Source organism: Dendrobates tinctorius, unplaced genomic scaffold, assembly GCF_039654945.1.
Source record: "Dendrobates tinctorius isolate UK_male_01 unplaced genomic scaffold, ASM3965494v1 ptg000049l, whole genome shotgun sequence".
Classification (NCBI taxonomy): Eukaryota; Metazoa; Chordata; class Amphibia; order Anura; family Dendrobatidae; genus Dendrobates; species Dendrobates tinctorius.
This window is the reverse complement of record NW_027361717.1, coordinates 25782284-25805122: the sequence shown is the minus strand read 5'-3', so window position 1 is coordinate 25805122 and position 22839 is coordinate 25782284. Positions and strand designations below refer to the sequence as shown.

At 41.4% G+C, this 22839-nt stretch overlaps 1 protein-coding gene across 1 annotated transcript in view; it reads left to right on the top strand.

Moving 5' to 3' along the window:
- Window positions 1-22839, top strand: part of LOC141091158 (saxiphilin-like) — a 244216-nt gene that overhangs the window by 141493 nt on the left and 79884 nt on the right. The window contains exons 10-14 of the mRNA XM_073576562.1: window positions 6502-6665; window positions 10653-10800; window positions 10904-11052; window positions 11171-11267; window positions 20917-20958. Coding sequence (XP_073432663.1) covers window positions 6502-6665; window positions 10653-10800; window positions 10904-11052; window positions 11171-11267; window positions 20917-20958 — 600 coding nt within the window. The remainder of the gene's footprint in view (window positions 1-6501; window positions 6666-10652; window positions 10801-10903; window positions 11053-11170; window positions 11268-20916; window positions 20959-22839) is intronic.

Below are 22839 nucleotides of genomic sequence, written 5' to 3'. Positions count from 1 at the left end.
AAAAGGCACACCAAAATCGAGCCACAAACTGTGGTCCGCTATCGGAAACAATGTCCGTGGGTACACCATGGAGTCTGACAATCTCTTTCACAAATGCCCTGGCAAGTGTCTTAGTGCAGGGTAATTTATTGAACGGGACCAAATGACACATCTTACTAAACCGGTGTACCACGACCCAGATGACAGAAAAACCCTCAGACACCGGCAGGTCGGTGATAAAATCCATTGCAAGATGCGTCCATGGGGAACTAGGAACCTCTAATGGGCACAGCAACCCTGCCGCTGGGGCATGAGAAGCCTTAGACCTAGCACACACGGTACACTGATGCACTCACTTGACGATTTCTCTTAGCCACCTCGGCCACCAGAAATTCAGACCGATCAACATTCTAGTCTCGGCAATCCCTGGATGACCCGCCAAACCAGACTCATGACATTCTGCAAACAAAGCTCTTCTCAGGGCTTTAGGCACAAATAATTTCCCATACGGAGTGTTGGTTGGTGCTGCATCCTGGGCTTTAAGAATGCTATTTTCCAACTCAGAACCTATAGCTGCCACCACCCCTTTCTGCAGAATAGATTCCTCTTTTTCAGTATTATCCGCTGGGGAGAAACTTTGAGACAAAGCATCAGCTTTAACATTCTTTGTCCCAGGTATATAAGTCACAGAGAAATGGAACCAGGTGAAAAACAATGCCTACCTAGCTTGACGGGCATTCAAACGTTTAGCAGCATCCAGATAGATCAGATTGTTTTGATCAGTGAAGACTTGTATAGGATGTCTAGCGACCTCCAAAAAATGTCGTCAATGCTCAAACGCAAGCTTAATAGCCAGCAATTCTCTGTTCCCAACATCGTAGTTGAGCTCCGCCGTGAAAATTTCTTAGAGAAGAACGCACAGGGATGTACCCCATCCTCTCCCTCCTGTGACAGAACAGCCCCCACTCCTACTGATGAGGCATCCACCTCTACCAGAAAGGGCTTAGTCTCATCTGTCTGGATCAACACAGGAGCAGAGCTAAACTTCTTGAGATGCTCAAATGCCTTGACAGCCTCAGGGGACCATTGGACAGTATTGGCACCCTTCTTAGTCAGATCAGTAAGGGGTTTGGCGATAACAGAAAAATTCTTCATGAATTTTCTGTAATAATTAGCAAATCCCAAGAATCTCTGAATTGACTTCAAGCATTCAGGTCTTGGCCACTCCAATACCGCCTGAACCTTCCCCGGGTCCATCTCAAACCCATCACTGGAAACAATGTACCTCAAAAAGCTAATTTTCTGTACCGCAAACTCACATTTCTCCAGTTTAGAAAAGAGTAAGTTTTCTCTCAGAATCTGCAGAACCTCGCGGACTCTCTGCCAATGCGACTCCAGATCGGGCGAGTAGATCAAAATATCATCAAAATAAACGATAACACTCCTACCGATCAACGGCCTCAGAATGTTGTTGATGAAATTTTGAAAGAACGCCGGAGCATTTGTAAGGCCGAAAGGCATTACTAGGCACTCATAATTACCTTCTGGGGTATCGCCTTCTTTGATCCACAGCAAATTATATGCCCCACGGAGATCAATCTTAGAGAACCACTTGGCTGCAACCAATTGGTTAAACAAATCCAGAATTAGCGGCAAGGGGTAAGGATTGCGCACAGTGATCTTGTTAATCTCCCTGAAATCCAAACATGGACTAAGACCCCCATCTTTCTTTTTGACAAAAAAGAATCCCACAGCAACTGGGGACTTGGAGGGTCTTATATGACCTGCAGCAAGACTAGTCTGCAGGTATTGGTATTCCTTTAAGGCCTCCCTCTCGGGGATCATCAGATTAAATAAACGACTCTTAGGGAGAGTAGCACATGGGACGAACTCAATAGCGCAATCATAATCTCTGTGCGGTGGTATAGCTTGTGACTCAGCTTCAGAAAAGACTTTCCAGAATTCCTGAATGTGTTCAGGTAGCTCATTTTTCACCACAGCAGCGATGTGTACATCACAACATTTCCCATAACACCCCTGGCCCCAAGATCTTATAGTATTTGATGACCAGTCCAGTACAGGATTGTGCACTTTTAATCAGGGTAACCCAAGGACGACTGGAAAAGGCAATTTATCAAGTACAAACAAATCTAAAGATTCCTGGTGTTTCGTATTCACAGTGAGTGGAAACCCGGTGACTTTTCGGGAGACGCACCCATGCTCTAGCGGAGTGTTATCAATCGCCACTACAGGAAAAAGGCATGGCAAAGGTACGGACTCAATCTTATGCTTGTCAAGAAATTGTTGATCGATCAAATTCAGTGCAGACCCACAGTTCACCATCACCTGAAAATCCATAGTATGACCATGACAGATAGAACTACCAGAAAAAGAAACTCCAGCGGACCGTAAAAATGCAATACAAATGGGAGGGTTAGTCTGAGCCCTTTTTTTTTTCTTTTCCTGATTTATGCGACCTTCACATTGCTTGATAAAATGGCCAGTCTTACCACAATAAAGGCATATTCCCGCAGAGAACCTTCTCTCCCTTTCCTGGGAACGAGAGGACATTGCGCCAAGTTGCATCGGTTCCCCGTAGTCCACAGGGGTCTCTTGAGAGACAGGACCCAGCAGAATTGAATCCTCATTCTGCCTGTCTATCAATCTTCTATCCACCGTGATGGCTAACTGCATTGCACCCTCAAGTGTAGCAGGTGCAGGGTATGCAATGAGTAAGTCTTTAACCTTGCCATTCAGACCTGCTAAAAACTGACTTCTGAGTGCTGGATCATTTCAGCTGACTTCTGCAAACCATTGTCTAAACTGGGTACAATATCTCTCAGCGTCACCAGAACCCTGTTTCAGTTGTCTGAGTTTAGCCTCGGCTGTAGCGACCCGATCCGGATCGTCATATATTAAACCCATAGCAGAAAAAAACCTTTCTACTGACCCCAAACAAGGGTCATCTGGACACAATGAAAATGCCCAAACTTGCGGCTCCCTTCACAATAAGGACATAATAATCCCCACACGCTGTAATTCAGCCCCTGAAGACCTGGGTCTAAGCCGAAAATAAAGCAAACATGCATTTTTGAACTAAAAAAATTCCTGCCGTGTACCAGAAAAACATTCAGGCAAGCTCACCTTAGGCTCTTCAGGGCAGACCTCTGGGCTGGGCTCACGTGCTGTTGTAAGCTGTTGTAAGCTGGAAACTTCCTGCGATAACCGTTACAGGCGTTGAGCGAGATCTTGAACGTTGTTCATATTGCAGAACTCCGGGATGAAAACTGCTGTTAACAAACGATCTCCATCAAACTCCACTGAGCTCGAGCTGTTTGCCAAGGAAGAATGGGCAAGAATTGTTACGGTTCTGCAGCACAGGACTATGGTAGGTGGGAGAAAACTGACCCTGCACTGACTAGTCTGATGCCCTACGATGGAGTGGGCGACCCATTCCTTGTGAATAGACCCACCGATGATCCTAGGCTAATCTCAAACGAAGACCTACAGATAGGGGGAAGGGGGTCCATGAATGTTATATGGACTGGGTACAAAAACGGGTCACCTCCGAACAGAAAACACAAAGAAGGCTGCAGAAACAAACTGAAAACAGAAACAAAGACTAGCAGAACCAGAGGTCCCAGAAATGCACTAATTAAACACACAGAAAGCAAAGCAAAGCTCCAAGCCAGACTTCAAGCGGATTAACACTGTTGTCCAGCAAGGAATGGGAGACAGGTGCAGATTAATAAAGGGTGATACAATCACCTGACCAAAGGCAAACCCAGCACCAGGGGAAAAAGACCAGCAGCCAGAACACTACAAGAAAATGGCAGATAGTCACAAACTGAGCAGATTCTAACAAGAATTTCAGTCTCTCGATGTACAAAACTGATAGAGACATACCCCATACGACTTGCAGCTGTAATCACAGCAAAAGGTGGCGGGACAAAGTATTAAGTTAAAGGGGCCGAATAATATTGCATGCCCCACTTTTCAGTTTTTGAATTTCCACAAAAATTGACAATAACCAATACATTTCGTTCAACTTCACAATTGTGTCCCACTTGTTGTTGATTCTTCACCAAAAATTTACATTTGGTATCTTTATGTTTGAAGCATGATATGTGGGAAAAGGCTGAAAAGTTCCAGGGGGCCGAATACTTTCGCAAGGCACTGTATAAGTAGGGAGTTATTGTTACACAAGAAAAGAAAATTCTTGTGTTTTTTTTTCCTGTTTCATACAGGATAATATTTGTATCCTTCTTTAGTCAATTACGCATGCATAATGCAAATGATATGTTTTCATTTTTATGTTTGGGAAGTAGGAGTGATTTAATCTGTTATATCATAACTTGCATAGAGATATTTTTTTCTTGATTTATTTAGGTGTATATATATATATATATATATATATATATACACACACACACATAAATATATATATATATTCGTGGCTGTAAGTGTTGGCACCCTTGAAATTGTTCTGAAAAATTATGACATTTACACATGTTTTGTTATACACGTTTATTTTCTTTCTGTGTATTAGAACAACCCAAAAAAACTGAGAAAAAAAAGCAAATTGAACATAATTTCACACAAAATCCTGAAAATGCTCCCGACAAAGTTGTTGGCACCCTTATCTTAACATTAGGTTGCACACCCTTTGGAATACATAGCTGGAATCAATCACTTCTTATAACCATCAACAAGCTTCTTATATCTCTCAAATGGAATTTTGGCTCACTTTTCTTTTGCAAAGTGCTTTATGCCTCTCATACTTGGAGGCGCCTTCTCCCAGCAGTAATTTTAAGATCTCTACACAGGACTTCAATGGGATTTAGATCTGGACTCATTGCTGGTCACTTCAAAACTCTACAGCTCTTTGTTTCCATCCATTTCTGGGGGCTTCTTGAAGTATGTTTGTGGTCATTGTCCTGCTGCAAGACCCGTGACCTAGGACGCAAACCCAACTTTCTGACGCTGGGTAGTACATTGCCACCCAAAATCCTTTGGTAGTCTTCAGATTTCATGATGCCTTGCACACAGCCAAGACACCCGATGCCAGGGCAAAAAAAACAACCCCAAAACATCTTTGAACCTCCACCACATTTGATTGTAGGGTCCATTATTGGGGTTTTGTGTGAAATTATTTCCAATTTGCATTTTTTTCTCTGTTTTTTTGTGTTGTTGAATTACACAGAAAGGAAATAACAAAGGAATAACAAAACATGTGTAATTGCAATATTGTTCCGGGAGAAATACTTCGTTTTCTGAAACAATTTCAAGGGTGCCAACATTTTCGGACATGACCGCATATACAATGCCTTTTCTTTTTAATTAGCTGCTTTAGGGAACTTGAACCTTCGATCTCTCGATCGGTGATACAGTACACTACAATACTACTGTATTGACACTGCAATACAATAGTTTTGCTGTCTAACGTGAAACAGAAGCCTAGATACAACTTGGACTTCAGAGTAGATTTTATATGGCAGACATCAGCGCCTTCAGAAGATCATCCCATTTGGGGTGACGATAGTGGTCAGAAGTGACAACTGACATCTTGAAGACTTTTGAATGCTGCTGTTACACTTGAAAGCAAAATTTAATAGGTTAAATTGATGCGTTTGCATCTAGTTTCAATCATATTAGTTACTGCTGGGTGTTGTATATGTGATACAGATGGTATTGTTGCTGGATGGAGTAGGCGCAACTCCTGAGCCTGCTACATACAGTGATAGCACATGGCCACTGGACATCTATAACAGCTATTGCTAAGAGGTTAAATATTAGGTCATGTTCTAAGGAAACATTCTCTTAAACGGAACCTGTCATCAGGTTTTCCCAATATGAAGTATGGCCACAATCATTTTAGAATGCTGTAAAAAAAAAAGTCCCCAATCCACTCTGCTGATCCCCAAAATAGCTTTTATTATACTCTCAGACGGAGCAGTCCTGTTCTTTTCGATAGGTGTCTCTGATTTTCATCCTGTACCTCCTCTCTTCTTGCGATTACCATCCTCCTTCCTGGCTTTGCGTAGATGAAATTTCCTACGTCATTCACACAGTGTCCTCCATTGCGCCCCTGCACAGGGGCACTGCTATCAGATTTCAGCTATAGATTTAAAGAGGAGTTGTCTCCAGGTCAAAAGTGACAAGTTTGTCCTCTTATTTTATTTCTACTGCTCTCCTGAGTATTTCTGTGTTTGTAGCCTTTTGGAGGATTTAAAAAAAATAAAGAGATAAGGCCTTTTTTATTTAGTGCTAAATTTTATGATCTGTACAGTGTAATAATGAGGATCCCAAGAGGATCCTGTGAGTCATGCCTCCTTGTAAAGACCATAAAAATCTGAACTAATTAAGGCCCAGATCTCTAGAACATTTAAAAAAACAAATAAAATGGAATATTCTGAAAGCAGGGAGAATAAGATAGGAGCAAAAACTTGTAACTTTTGATCTGTTGACAGCTCCTCTTTAATATATCTTTTACTCATATAAATTCCATTTATTGTTCTTCAGGGCAATACTCGGACAATTTTGAGCTATTGTGTCCAGACAATACTAGAAGACCACTAAGCCAATATAAAATCTGTAACTTTGGAAGAATCCCCAGACATGCTGTGGTGACCAGGAGCACCGGAGACAAGATGAAAGAAATCACCGAGTATCTTTTTCAGGTTCAGGTAACATTATAAGTAGAGTTGAGCGAAACAGGTCAGCCAGATTCATAAGCCACCGACTTATGGCAAAGTCGGGTTTCGCTGACCAAAACCTGAGCACATCGTGAAGTCGGCCATGCGGTCGGCAAAACGAGCGCCAAAGTCGGATTTCCCAGAATGCTTGCACATGACTTTTTTCAGCCACTGAGTAAGGACGTACACTGTGGGCAACGAGATGACATGTGCAGCGTCCAGGGAGAGAGAGAGAGATTTTGCGCACGTTAAAAAAGCAGTCCGGCATGTAGGCGTGTTTACTGTCCTCCACTCCCTGCCGACTTTGCTTCCCCATTGACTTGCATTGGGTTTCGTGTTTCAGTCGGACCTTCAACTTTTCACGATAGTCGGCCGATTTCGTTAGACTCGACTTTTGAGAAAGTCGGGTTTCATGAAACCCGACTCAACCCTAAAAAAGGCAAAGTCACTCATGTCTAATTATAAGTATGATTATAGTCATAAAACACAAGTGTGAATAGCGGTTATGCAGGTGGTCAATTTGCATGCATTCTTCTAGTGGTAGAAGGCTCTCCGAGGCACCAAAGTCTACATACAAGAGCAGATTCACTAATGGAACAGTCACCCCTTAATCTTTATTTTTTAACCAGTTCAGCGTCTTATTGTTTGAAGCTTTCAATTAAACAAAAGGACTAGTGTCTCGTGAGAGACTGTGGCCTAAAACACCTGTCATAGTCATAGAATCATAGATTCATAGAATCGTAGTGTTGGAAGGGACCTCCTGGGCCATCTGGTCCAACCCCCTGCTCAAAGCAGGATTCGCTAAATCATCCCAGTCAGATGTCTGTCCAGCCTCTGTTTGAAGACTTCCATTGAAGGAGAACTCACCACTTCTCGTGGCAGCTTGTTCCACTCATTGATTACTCTAACTGTCAAAAAGTTTTTTCTAATATCTAAACTGTGTCTCCTCCCATTCAGTTTCATCCCATTGCTTCTAGTCTTTCCTTGTGCAAATGAGAATAAAGTTGATCCTTCTACAATGTGACAGCCCTTTAGATATTTGTAGACAGCTATTAAGTCTCCTCTCAGTCTTCTCTTTTGCAAACTAAACAATCCCAAATCCTGCAACCTTTCCTCATAAGACAGGGTTTGCAGACCGGTCACCATTCTGGTTGCTCTTTTCTGAACTTGCTCCAGTTTGTTGATGTCTTTTTTAAAATGTGGTGCCCAAAACTGGACACAATATTCCAGATGAGGTCTGACCAAAGAGGAGTAGAGGGAAATAATGACTTCACGTGATCTAGACTGTATGCTTCTGTTAATACATCCTAGAATTGCATTTGCCTTTTATGCTGCTGCATCACACTGTTGACTCATATTCAGTCTGTGATCTATTAGTATACCCAAGTCTTTTTCACATGTGCTGTTGCTTAGGCCTATTCCTCCCATTCTGTATATGCTTTTTTCATTTTTATTGCCCAGATGTAGTACTTTGCATTTTTCCCTGTTAAAAACCATTCTGTTAGTTGCTGCCCACTTCTCCAGTTTATTTATATCTTTTTGAATCCTCTCTCTCTTCTCTAGTATTAGCTATCCCTCCTAGCTTTGTGTCATCAGCAAATTTAATCAGTTTACCCTCAATTCCTTCATCTAAATCGTTGATAAAGATGTTGAACAATACAGGGCCCAGGACAGAGCCCTGTGGTACCCCACTTGAGATATTCTTCCAACTGGATGTGCAGCCATTTACGACCACTCTTTGGGTCCGATCACTAAGCCAGTTATGAATCCACCTAACAGTTGCCTTGTCCATTCCATACTTAGTCATTTTTTCAATAAGGATTGTATGAGATACTTTGTCAAATGCTTTGCTGAAGTCAAGTTATACTATATCTACAGCATTTCCTTGATCCACCCAATCAGTGATTCCATCATAGAAGGAAATTAAGTTAGTCTGACATGACTTATTAGTTACAAACCCATGCTGACTCTGTTTAATCACTTCATTCTTATCCAGGTACTGACATACATGTTGTTTAATAATTTGTTCAAAGATCTTTCCTGGTATAGAAGTTAGATTCACCGGCCTATAGTTGCCTGGGTCCACCTTCTTCCCCTTTTTGAAGATAGGAACAACATTTGCTCTTCTCCAGTCTTCTGGGACTTCTCCTGTTCTCCAAGAATTTTCAAAGATTATGGAGAGGGGTTCAAAAATTTCTTCTGCTATCTCCTTCAGTACTCTGGGGTGTAATTCATCTGGACCTGGAGACTTGAATTCATTTAGGTTAGCTAAGTGTTTCCTCACTATCTTTATGTTTATAGATATCCTGGATTCTTCTATTCCCTTAATAGGACAGTGAAGAACAGTTGATGTTACATTTCCTTTCTGAGAGAAAACAGATGCAAAATAGGAATTTAAAAGTTCGGCCTTCTCAACATCCTGTCTTACCATTTCATCATTTTCATCCTGTAAAAATCCTATAGCATCTTTGACTTTTCTTTTACTTTTGACATATCCCCAAAATCCTTTATTATTGCTTTTGACATCTCTTGCAAGCCTCAATTAATTGTCAGCTTTAGCTAATCTGATTTGAGTCCTGCAGGTTCTGCAGACAGCATTATATTCTTCTTTAGATATGCCTCCCTCTTTCCATTTTATAAACATTTTTTTCTTCCTTTTTAGCATGTGCTTAAGTTCTGTGTTCATCCATCCTGGCTTCCTTAAATGCTTCCTATTCTTCCCTCTTTTCGGAATTGTTAACAATCTGAAATCTGTGTCAAATGCAACACATGCAACACAATCTGTGTCAAATGCAACACATGTAAACATATATTAAGTTTACAGCTTAAATAGGAGTAAAAACAGAGTATCAAGTAATTATAATAAAAAAGTATACATTTTATTAAGATATTCTTATGAAATCCCCTTGAGAAAGTGGTCTGAAAACATGCGAAACGCGCGTTGGGGTTTCTGCCATCTGTTTTAGGGTTTGTGCTTTTGTTTTCTGGTAACCTCTGCCCCGTATATATACTTGGTATTCTACTTAGAGCTCTTATTATGTTGTATACCCCTAACTTTGGGACAGTGCTTGCCAGGATACACTCTATATTGTACTCCCAATGTCATACTACCTAAACACATGGGTGATGTTCCTACATATAACATTTTCTGCACTGTTCTATGTGTCTGCCTTGTACTTTGTCATTTTGCCGAATTATTTTTTAATAAGAATACCTTAATAAAATGTATACTTTTTATAATAATTGTTACTCAGTTTTTTCTCCTATTTACGTATGTTATAGTATTTTGGAGTTTAAAAACTTTTTCCAATGGTGGTCCGCTATTAGTAACACCACCCTGGCATCTAGAATGCAACTGGGATTTTTTTCTGTTTATATTCATATACTAAGGTTAGTAGACCACCATTACAGTCATTTTCCTTGACTAACATATTGACGACCTATACTTATGATGACTGTTGGACACAGGCAGAAAAGTGACCCTGTGCAAGAACAATATATGGGCTCTTTGCAGTCCTATAGCTCATTATAATGCACAATTCCACATGTTTTGGAGAAGAAAGTGGGCACCTTTACCTTTTGGGCCCCTGTGCTGCTGTACAGGTTACACCAATGAATTGTCCGCCCCTGCTTAGGATAGGCCATTAATAAGATTGGTCCAGGTCTTATACTAGGCACCCCCTTCAATCAGCTGATATCTGCTCCAGCAGTGGCCAGAATAAGCAATATATTGAACAGAACACTACAGCTCTATACTTAGTTTAGTGGCTGCTGCTGAGTAATGTAGTTTGTCTCCCATGCAACTGAATGAGGCATGCTATCCTAGAGAAAGGTCATCAATTATTTCATCTTGGAAAACCCCTTTAAAAACAGTTACCAGGTTGAAAGACCTTCATCCATTAACAAGTGAATATGTTTCAATATGAAGCTTTTCGTAAGTCACTTTTCTAATAAAGCTTTTTATTTATCTAATCTCAGAAAAAAGAGTGCAAACTATTCAGCTCCACTCATGGGAAGGATTTGCTATTTGAAGACACCACCAGCGCTCTGATAGCTCTTCCAACAGCAATGGACACTTTCCTCTTTTTAGGTCGAGAATTGTTTAATGGCATAATAACACTCGAGGGTACGAGATATATGTATGGAGTAACTTTGATATTACCGAAGTTTAACAAGCTCTAATGTATTTGTTGTAATATTCTTGTGATTGCAATTACATTTCAAATTAGGAACTCGTCCTCGAGTTCACCAGGAAATCCGCTGGTGTCCGCAGAGCAAGAATGAGAAGAAAAAATGTGATGACTGGTCCTCAGTAAGTGGTGGCGCTATTAAATGCACAGAGCCATCATCTGCACTGGGGTGCATCGAAATGATTCTGGTAGGTGATCTAACTAGCAGAGAATAAAAACCATATGTGATGGCTTAGAGATGGTGAGCAGAGGTGAGGAGTGCTGCCTGCGGACATCAGTAACATGACTTTCTTTCACGATTTACAGAGAAATAAAGCTGAGGCAGTAACTATCGATATAGAAAACATGCACACGGCACTGAAATGTGGACTGGTCCCATCAGTTGTCGAGTACTACAATAAAGGTAACTTCAATTACACTCAAAGGGCATGATTCCATCAAGTTATAAGTTATTCACACCTGTCTTCAAGAGACGTGCTGCGTAAGATGCTCCTGGTTCATGAGGATGCGAGTATATCTTCATAAATCAGGAGCGATCGAATGAATGGTGAGCACCTCTGTATGTGCCTCGATACAAATGCTAATCTAGCCCCTGCTGGAGTAAGATTTGTGGCATAGCGAAATCTGCCGCTCCTCATGAATTTGATATATAAAGTGCTCTCAGTGAGAGAAACAAAATAGGAATCTTGTAGGTATGGTATCATACCCACTAGATTCCTATTTTGTTTCTCTCACTGAGAGCACTTTATATATTTTTTTCTACTGGCTAACACGGTACCAAACCACTTTTTTCTTTCATGAATTTAACGAGCAGATGTTGCAACACCTCCATGCAGACTCTGATTTGACCAAATGGGTGGAGAAACAGATGTGAAAAAGCCAAAAGTTGCTATATTTTGGTGCAACTCCAAGTTGTGCCTAAATTTTGGATCTTTTTGAAGCTTTTAAGCCAGAATTCTGGCATGAAAGCTTGTTGCATTGGGCCCAAAATGTTTTATCTATAATTCTTTTTCAGTTTGATCTATCATTTACCTCCTACTTTTGTCCAATATTGTTAGGTTTGCATATCTTACATTGTTAGGCCCTGATTCATCATTGCTTATGTCCCTGTTTGTTTAGTTTTGTGTGATTTTGTGTTCTTTTTTAAATCTATTTTGTTAGTGTTCGCCTGCATTTTTTTTGTTTAATGCTTTGTGGCCAGAGTATAGCGACTCCAGATGTTTTCACCTGAGTCATCTATTGCGACTTTTTAAAATGTTGCAAAATGTGTCAAAACTTCACTCCAATCCCCACTCCTTTCGTATTTTTGAATACACCAGACTTTTACTGCAATTTTTGGTGACTTTTAACACAAATTGTGACTTTTGGCTCCAAAAGTTGCAAAAACAGTTCAAGATAAGTAAAAAAATCTTTTTTTTTTTGCTTTGCATCAAATTCATGAATTGTGTGCGCCATTTTGATGAATTTGCAATAAAAATGGTAAGTAATACCATGAGATGAAAAAGAAAAGTGACTTTAAAAACCAGCAAATTATGAATCGGGACATTGGCCTCAATTCCTCATTAACATTTTTTTCTGTCACTTTCATAAAATCATAGTTACAGTTGGAAGGGATCTCCAGGGTTATCATGTCTATCCCACTGCTCAATGCAGGATTCATTAAACTATTTCAGACAGATGTCTTTCCAGCCTCTGTTTGAAGACTTCCATGTGATATCTGTCATTTGTATGTAACCCCTTCTCATGTACAGCACCATGGAAACAATTATAAATAAATAATAATAATTGGAGAAGAACTCACCTCCTCTCGTGGCAGCCTGTTACAATTATTGATCACCCTCACTTTCAACATTTTTTTTTATAATATCTAATCTGTATCTTCTCCCTTTCAGTTTCATTCCATTGCTTCTCGTGTTTCCACGTGCAAATGAGAATAAGGATGATCCCTATACACTGTGATATCCCTTCAGATATTTGTTGACAGCTATTAAGTCTCCTCTTAGCCTTCTTTTTTGCAAGCTATATATTCCCAGATACTTTAACCGTTCCTTGTAGGACATACTTTGCAGTCCGCTCACCATCCTGGTAGCTCTTCTCTGAACTTGCTCCAGTTTTTCAATGTCTTTTTTAAAATGTGGTGTCTAATGACGGACACAGTGTGTCATGGCCGGGTGTCAGTTCCGGCACCAGGACGGACTGTGTCCGTCATGCATTTAAACTATCACTGAGTATAAACATGCAGTGACAGTGCCTGTCTGTGACAGCTGAGAGGCATGGGAAGAGGTGCAGGGACCCATGCCTTCGGTCCCCGCACCCAGATCGCTGTGATTGGTCAGTCAATCTGACTGACCAATCACAGCATGATAGCGCAGGAGATGCTGAAATTTCAGTACTTCCTGTCCGATCAGTGCAGCAGCTCAGCTCTGTCAGTGGCTGAGCGTCTGCACTAACAGCCAGGAGCAGTGTCCTTGCCGCCCCTGGTTGCTAACTCTTTAATTGATGCGATCGAGCGTGATCGCAGTGTTCAGGAGGGAGGCATCTGCTGTGGATTTGTTCATTCTGCCTCCCAAAGATCGCAGTAAGGCTTGGCTCACATTTATCCTGCACTCTACACTGAGCTCTTGCATCGGGGTTTCCATGTAAATCTCTGAATACATTATTCAGACAGAGCCAACATCGGAAGATTCCCTATAATAGAGGCAGATGGAGGCACTGTAAATGTCACAGGACCTGTGATCCAGCGGTGTCCGTCTTTTTTGGCATGTATAAAAGCGCCATCCACCATAGATGCTGAACACAGGCCGGATGGGGTCCAGAGTAACTCTGCTGCCTCATTATAGTGAATGGATCCCTCAGGGGTTTCATCTGTCACGTAGCTTGGAGATTTAGATGGAAACCTCAAAATATGTGCTCAGCGTAGAGTGCTGGATAAATGTGATCACAAACATTATGAAAAATCTACCCAATAAAAGCTTCAACTCAATCCATAAAAAAGTCCCCACTCAGGTCTGTCATCTGTTAACAGATATGTAGGAGGCTTCTACTTTACTATTAGCACAAAGGCTCTGGAAAAGCCAAAAGAAATTCAGCAAATTCTGCGCTCCCAAATCCAAATGCCCCTCTCACTTCTCACTTCTGAGCCTCAGTGTTCATAAACCATCTTTAGCATTCACATTTGGCAGGGGTATAATTTTCCAAAATGGGGTCACTTGAGGGGGATTCTACTCTGTAGCACTTAGGGGGCTCTGTATATGGAGTCTGCAAACTATTCTAGGAATATCTGCGCTCCAGGGGGCTAATAGCACTCCATCCCTTCCGAGACTCCCCATATGGCTAAGCAGTACTGTACGGCCACATATGGTGTGTTACAATCCACTCCGCCCATGATACCTGGTTGATCCTGCTCCCCGTCACGGTGAGGTCCCTCGTCATGTCTCGCCGGCGCTTACTGGTTGCCGGACGTGCTGCTGCTCTCGCATGCACCTTGGATCCCGGCCACGTGCTCCTCCGGCACTCCTATGTCATGGCGCCCACCACCGGGTATTTCAGGCTGCTCCCAGCTGGGAGGATGCCTGATTATTGTCTGCACTAGCCCTGTCACTAGCACTGAAGCTGGTGCTCTCACTAGGCTCTTTCTCAGGTCTCAGTTCGCCACCTATCGTGGTCTTCACTGATGTTTACCCTACTTTGCTCTTATTCCCTTCTAGTGCCTGCCTCCCCTGTGGCTCCCATAGGTCCCTGGAATCCCTCTTTTTCTCTTGGTCTTTGGTCCCTGGATCCTGCCTCTATTTCCACATCCCTTGCCACGGTTACTACATTTCTGCTAACCCTCTGCCATACTCCTGGTCCCTGTGCCCTCCGTCCTCTCTTAGTCCTATTTGCTGTTGTGTATCTGTCTCCTACGAGCCGTCCCTTTGGTTCCGGCCTTCGTGCTATTATTCCCTTTGGGGCCTGCCCCTGATGCGCCCTGTATATGGATGGTATCACAAGGTCAGCTCACTCAGGGGGCTCTGATATCACGACCCAGAGGGTCCACTCTAAGTGGCGCTACAGAAGTGTGACATGGTGTATTTCTATATTCAGCAGAAATTGTGGGACACATTCTGGTACCAATTTTACTCACTTCTTGTATGAAAATATTAAATATGGGGCTAAAAGCTAATTTTTGTGGTAAAAATGTAATTATTTTTTCTTCACTGCCCAATGGTATAAAATTCTGTGACACACCCTTGGTATCAATATGATCATTACACCCCTAGATTAATTCATTGAGATGTGTAGTTTGTAAAATGGGCTCACTTATGGGGCGTTCTACTGTTCTGGCACCTTAGGGGCTCTCCCAGTTTGTCATTGCACACTCACTCAAACCATAATAGTAAAATCTGCACTCTAACCCCTTTCTGAAATCTGACGTACTATCCTGTCCATGGTACCTGGGCCCGTATGCCCGGGGACAGGATAGTACGTCAGCGCGATCATTGGTGCACACGGGGAGAGCGCCGCTGATCGCGGCCAGGTGTCAGCTAATTATCACAGCTGATACCCGACACTATATGCCAGGGGCGGTGACGGACCGCCCCCGGTACATTAAGCCCTGGCACACTGCGATCAAACATGATCGCAGTGTTTCGGGGGCATAGGGAAAAATCGCGCAGGGACCAGGAGCAGCGCAATGTGCTCACGCTGCTCTGAGTGTCTCCTCCCTGCAGGCCCCCAGATCCAATATGGCTGTGGGGGCCTTTGGGGTCATGCAGGGAGGTGGCTTCCTCAGTGCCGCTGAGAGCAGTCACTGAGAAAGCCTGCTCCAGTGTCTGTCAGATCACTGATCTGACAGTGCACTGCAAAGTGTCAGATCAGCGATTTGACACTTTATTATATTGTCCCACACTGGGACAATATAAGTAAAAAAAAAACCACAAGTGTGAAAATAATTTTTAAAAAATCCCTAAATAAATAAAATAAAAAAAAATATTCCCTAATAAATTCTTTTTTTTGTAAATAAAAAACCCCAAAACAATAAAAGTACACATATTTAGTATCGTTGCGTCCGTAACGACCCGCCCTATAAAACTGTCCCACTAGTTAACCCCTTTAGTGAATCCCTTAAAAAAAAAAGCAAAAAACAAATGCTTTATCATCTTACCGCCAAACAAAAAGTGCAATAATGCACGATAAAAAAGACGTATATAAATAAACATGGTACTGGTGAAAACGTCATCTTGTCCTGCAAAAAACAAGCCACCATTCAGCATAATCAGCGAAAAAATAAAAAAGTTATAGCTCGCAGAATAAAGTGATGCAAAAATAATTATTTTTTATATAAAATTGTTTTTATTGTATAAAAGCGTCAAAACATAAAAAAATATATAAATGAGATATCGCTGTAATTGTACTGACCTGAAGAATAAAACTGCATTATCAATTTTACCACATGCGGAACGGTGTCAATGCCCCTCCCCAAAAAGAAATTCATGAAATGCTGGTTTTTGTTCATTCTGCGTCCCAAAAATCGGAATAAAAAGCGATCAAAAAAGTAATGTGCCCGAAAATGGTAAAAGTAAAAACGTCAACTCGTCCCGCAAAAAATAAGACCTCACAGGACTCTGTGGGTCTGATCTCAATTCCAGCCAATTCTGCGTTGAAAAAGTCAAACTGTGCTCCTTCCCTTCCAAGCTCTGCCATGCGCCCACACAGTGGTTTACCCCCACATATGAGGTATCAGACTACTCAGGACAAATTGGACAACAACTTTTTGGGTCCAATTTCTCCTGTTACCCTTGGGAAAATAAAAAAATGGGGACAAAAATATCATGTTTGTGGAAAAAATATGATATTTTTATTTTCACACCCGGGCATTATAAACTTCTGTGAAGCACTTGGGGGTTTCAAAGTGCTCATCACACAACTAGATAAATTCCTTGGGGGGTCTAGTTTCCAAAATGGGGTCACTTGTGGGGGGTTTCCACAGTTTAGGCACATCAGGGGCTCTCCAAACGTGACATGACACCCGCAGACCATTCCATCAAAGTCTGCATTCCAAAATGTCACTACTTCCCTTCTGAGCGGCGACGTGTGCCCATACAGTAGTTTTCTCCCATATATGGGGGGTATCTGCATACTCAGGACAAATTGCACAACAACTTTTGGGATCCAATTTCTCCTGTTACCCTTGGGAACATAAAAAGAATTGGGGACTAAAACATCATGCTTGTGGATAAAATATGATTTTTTTGTTTTCACACCCGGGCATTATAAACTTCTGGGAAGCTCTTGGGGGTTCAAAGTGCTCACCACACATCTAGATAAGTTCCATGAGGGGGTCTAGTTTCCAAAATGGGGTCAATTGTGGTGGATTTTCACTGTTCAGGCACATCAGGGGCTCTCAAAATGCGACATGGCGCCCGATCTCAATTCCAGCCAATTTTGCGTCAAACGGTGCTCCTTCCCTTCCGAGCTCTGCCATGTGGCCAAACAGTGGTTTACCCCCACATTTGGGGTATCATCGTACTCAGGGCAAATTGCACAATAACTTTTGGGGTCCTGTTTCCCTTGGGAAAAATAACAATTGGGGGTGAAAAGATCATTTTTGTGGAAAAAATATGATTTTTTAATTTTACGTCTGTTCGTCATAAACTTCTGTGAAGCCATTGGGGGTTCAAAGTTCTCTCCACATATCTACATAAGTTCCTTGGGGGGTCTAGTTTCCAAAATGTGGTCACTTGTGGGGGGTCTCCACTGTTTAGGCACATCAGGGGCTCTCCAAATGTGACAAGGAGTTCGATCTCAATTCCAGCCAATTTTGTGTTGAAAAAGTCAAACGGCGCTCATTCCCTTTCGAGCTCTACCATGCGCCGAAATGGTGGTTCCTCCACACATGTCAGGTATCAGCGTACTCAGGACAAATTGCACAATAACTTTTGTAGTCCAATTTCTCCTGTTACCCTTGGTAAAATGAAAAAAATTGGACCTGAAGTAATTTTTTTGTGAAAAAAGTTAAATGTTCTTTTTTTTAAACATTCAAAAAATTCCTGTTACGCATCTGAAGGGTTTATCAACGTCTTGAATGTGTTTTTGAGTACCGGCAGGGGTGCAGTTTTTAGAATGGTGTCACTTTTGGGTATTTTCTATCATATAGACCCCTCAAAAAAAATGGTGTTGTAAAAATGAGAAATCGCTGGTCAAATTTTAACCCTTATAACGTCCTAAAAAAAAAAAAATTTGGTTCCAAAATTGTGCTGATGTAATGTAAACATGTGGGAAATGTTAATTATTAAGTTTTTTGTGTGCCATATCTCTGTGATTTAGGGGCATAAAAATTCAAAGTTGGAAAATTGCGAAATATTCAAAATTTTCGCCAATTTCCATTTTTTTCACAAATAAACTCAAGTTATATTAATAGTATTTTACCACTATCATGAAGTACAATATGTCCCGAGAAAAACACTGTCAGAATCACTGGGATCCATGGAATCATTCCAGAGTTATTACCTCATAAAGGGACAGTGGTCAGAATTGTAAAAATTGGCCCGGTCATTAATGTGCAATCCTCCTTCCCTTTTGAGCTTTGCACTGTACCTCAAAAGTAGTTTTCACCCACATATGGGTATTGGCACACTAGGGAGAAACTGCACAATAAATTCTGGGGTCCATTTTCTCCTGTTACCCTTGAGAAAATAAAACATTTGGGGCTAAAATAAAAATTTTGCGAGAAAAATGTGTTTTTTGTTTTTTTAAATTTTCTTAGCTCTGTTATAAACTTCTGTAAAGCACCTGGTGGTTCAAGATGCTCTCCACACATCTAGATAAGTTCCTTGAGGGGTCTAGTTTCCAAAATGGTATCACTTGTAGGTGGGAGATTTCCACTGTTTAGGCACATCAGGGGCTCTCCAAAAGTGACATGGCATCCGCTCTTGATTCCAGACCTTTCTCCTTCCCTTCCGAGTCCTGCCATGCACCCAAACTGTGGTCTTCCTCCACACATGAAGTATCAGCAAACTCAGGAGAAATTGCGCAACAATTTTTGGGGTCCATTTGCTCCTGCTACCTTTGTTAAAATAAAAAAATTGGTGCTACAAGTTGATTTTTGAGGAAAAAAAATTCATTTTTAATTTTCACGGCTCTATGCTATAAACTTCCGTGAAGCACCTGGAGGCTCAAGGTGCTCACCATGCATGTAAATACATTCCTTGAGGGGTCTAGTTTCCAAAATGGGGTTACTTGTGGGGGGTTTCCACTGTTTAGGCACAACAGGGGCTCTCCAAATGCGACATGGCGTCCAATCTCAATTCCATCTCTGCCATGTGCCCTAACAGTGGTTTACCCCTTATATGGGGTATCAGGACAAATTGCATAACAACTGTCAGGGTTCAATTTCTCCTGTTACCTTTTTTGCCAAATTTACATTTTTTCACAAATAAACACAAGAAATTATGAAGAAATGTTACCACTATCACAAAGTACAATATGTCACGAAAAAACATTCTCAGAATCGATGGGATCCTTTGAAGCATTCCAGAGTTATAACCTCATGAAGTGACAGTGGTCAGATTTAAAAATTAAAGGGAATCTGTCACCTCATTTTGGCGGGCTATGTAAATGATTTGTGTCCGGTCCAATGGGTGGTCTTTGGGCTTCTTCCTTCCACCACTCCTTGGCCGTTGTCCGCAATATTTCTGGGAATCTCCGTACTTGTCCTCCATATTCCGCGCGTGCGCATTTCAACCTGGACTCGCGCACGCGCAGTATGCTTTGCCCAACTGCAGGCAAAGCCGAAAAGCATCACTGCGCATGTGTTATGGAAATTTGGTTAGGATAAATCTATCCCTGTGTGTGCTGCGGCCGTTCCCAATTAAACTGAGTATTTTGAGCGCTCAAAGAAAATGACAGTGTACACACATAGTTAGAGGATAACATTCCCTCAATACTCTGAAGGTTTATTGCACATACATGGCTTTATAATTATGTATAGAAAAGGGTGGTTAGTTAATTAACATAAGGTCAAGCTTCTATGTTATTGGCTGTTTGAGTATATGGAGGATTCTGACAAAAAGGCTTATTTAACAATATAAGATTTACTGTGTCAATTTCTTGCCATTCAGCAAAAATCGAGACATCAGCTTGGACATCTGGTGTTAGTTCCTGTTTTCGATGTCTGGAAAATACCAACGAGCTAGTCTGGTTTTCACTAGCAGGTTCACGGGGTCACTAGGTCATTCTGAGCAATTGATTATAGGGTACTTGTTAGCTGTGAGTATATATGAGTATATATACAAGTGAGATCTACATGAAATACATATATATTTCCATCACACATGCACCTGTGAACTATGTCCCGGAAGTATTTCGCTGTGTTCTGGGACATAGATCACCGGCGCATGCACAATAATGCTTTTCAGGTTTGCCCGCAGTGGGGCAAAGCATACTGCGCGTGCGTGAGTCCAGATTGCAATGCGCACACGCGGAATATGGAGGACAAGTACGGAGATTCCCAGAAATATTGCGGACAGCGGACAAGGAGAGGTGGAGGGAAGAAGCCAAAGACCGCCCATCGGACTGGACACAAGTCATTTACAGAGCCCGCCAAAACAAGGTGACAGATTCCCTTTAAGGCCTGGTTATTAACTTACAAAGTGGCTTGGTTCTTAAGGGGTTAAATGCAGTGGCCAGCAGCAGTGGATATTTATTGTGTCTCAATGATGGGTTCAACAACTTTCAGACATTTATGATATTTTATTGACAATTCCATTTTGAATATCTAACTTGAGAATATTCTTATATTACAGTATATATTAACACCAAAAAGGTTATTTGAGAATAAGTTTTTGAAACCAATCAACCATTTTTATAAATCACCAAACAGACTGCAGTGCAGATGGATGTGTGCAACATTGTCAAAAATCTATCCTTATGTTGGCCCTAAATTTCATTTTTAATTTCTGGAGTGCCCATAAATCTTTGCAAATTGTAAAACTTACTGAATACAAGGTTATAAATATATTGCTTACATAAATGTTTATTAAAATTACCTCTGTCTCTTCTTTCCTTTTCGGTAGATGACTTGATCCCGTGCAAGATACCTGGGGCAGAATATACAGGTAACATGCAGTATACATAATATAGGTACAGTATATACTGTATATATATATATATATATATATATACAGTATATATATATATATATATATATAATACTAAACTATAGAAGTGGTTAGGTTGAGCTAGATATTATTATATGAAGAAAAATTTAACATTTTTAGATATTTCTTTTCTTGATTTTTGTAGATTTTACATAATTTGGTAAGATGCACGGTGTCTTCTGCAGGTCTGGTTAGCGAAGTCTTACATTAATCCTACCGCCACTCAACAGCAAAAAGCTTGAATTGAGAGAGTCAGACACAATATCCCATGTTATTCTCCAGGAGTCAAGGAAGCTGACACATAATGAGGTGTTTACCAGGCACTTGCTTTGGTGGTGATCAACTGGGATTGGTGGCAATCAACTGGGATTTTCATATTATATCTCTTACCAAAAAGCTTAATATGCTAAATAATGCACTTTTAATATCTCATACCCTCCAATCCACAAGTGATAGCCAGTCTTCCAGCATCAGTACTCAAATAAATCCTCCTATCTCAGAAATGGACCCCTGTGGCAGCAGGAGTTTTCAACTTTTGAGTTGAGTTAGGTTTCATAATTCTTAGGAGGAAAAACGACTTCTCTATAAGTATTTGCTGTGGAAACTAGAGTATCAACTAACTAGATGAGATTTCACTAATCTCATCTACATGCTATTTGATACAGAATTGAAAGGGGTTGTCCAGGTTTTGGATGAAATTCTGCAGTCACTCTATATGACTGCAGACTTCTGAATCCTCACAGCATTTACTCTGCACGCCAGGATTTTTCATTACTGGCGGTGAGAACGGGCGGTCACGTGACCTCAAGTATGTAATTTGCATAATTCTGAATACACTCCTATTAGACATTCAAGGCCTCACTCAATACAATTGAATTGAACGAGGCAGAGCACATCTAGTTGGCACATGACCGTATATAGGCCAATCGCCACTGGCACAAGAGAATCCTGACAGTGGGTACGGTGTGAGGATTCAGAAGTCAAATATAGTGACTACGCAGTTTCATCCCAAACTAGGACAACTGCTTTAAAATCCAATGCATATTTTGAAATCCGTAATATATCTAATCTTTGTATGTAAATACTTTTATGCCCAATGATGACAAAAGTATTCTCTTCGCAGCACATCCAGATTTGTTACAACATTATCGACAGCTTGTACGTTACACGTTACTTCATCTTTCCCTGTACTCCTCTCTTTGTCACACGGCACGTGCCTGGGTTGGACCATTCCCAACGGCTCCTCAGCGTCCTCCCTGTAAAGCCCCACTGCATACGGGTGTTCCCTGAGCCGTTTTGCCCCAGATTTGAGAGCATCAGCCCAAGCAATGACCTGCCACATGGTGAGCGATCTGCCCTGTTGTGCTGCGGTGACTTCTCCTGTAGGCCAAGTTCCTGTAGCTGCTGTAGCTGCTGTAACTGTAGCTATGCTGGCCCACTGACTCTGGATGGCTGGGCTCCCTCTTAAACGATGCGGGATGCTGAGCAGCTCAGGCATTAAGCCCACCCAAGCACTTCGGGCTACCTAGTCCCTTCTGACTCTACCCAGGAACTATTCCTGCCTTACACCCAGCTAACCCCTCCTACGGTTAACTATTAAGACTAATGAACTCTTGTCCTATATTAATCACACTTATAATGCCCCATCTAGTGGCCATAAATAGGCACTACACTTTCCCTATAGTAAAATATATAATAAAACATTATACACTATAATATATACAATTAGACATACCAGGACGAGTGTGGGGGAAATAGTACCACCCTTGCTCCCCCTTACATACCCATGTGTGGGTGTGAAGAGGTGCATGCGAATATACCTCCCAAAAAATGACACTG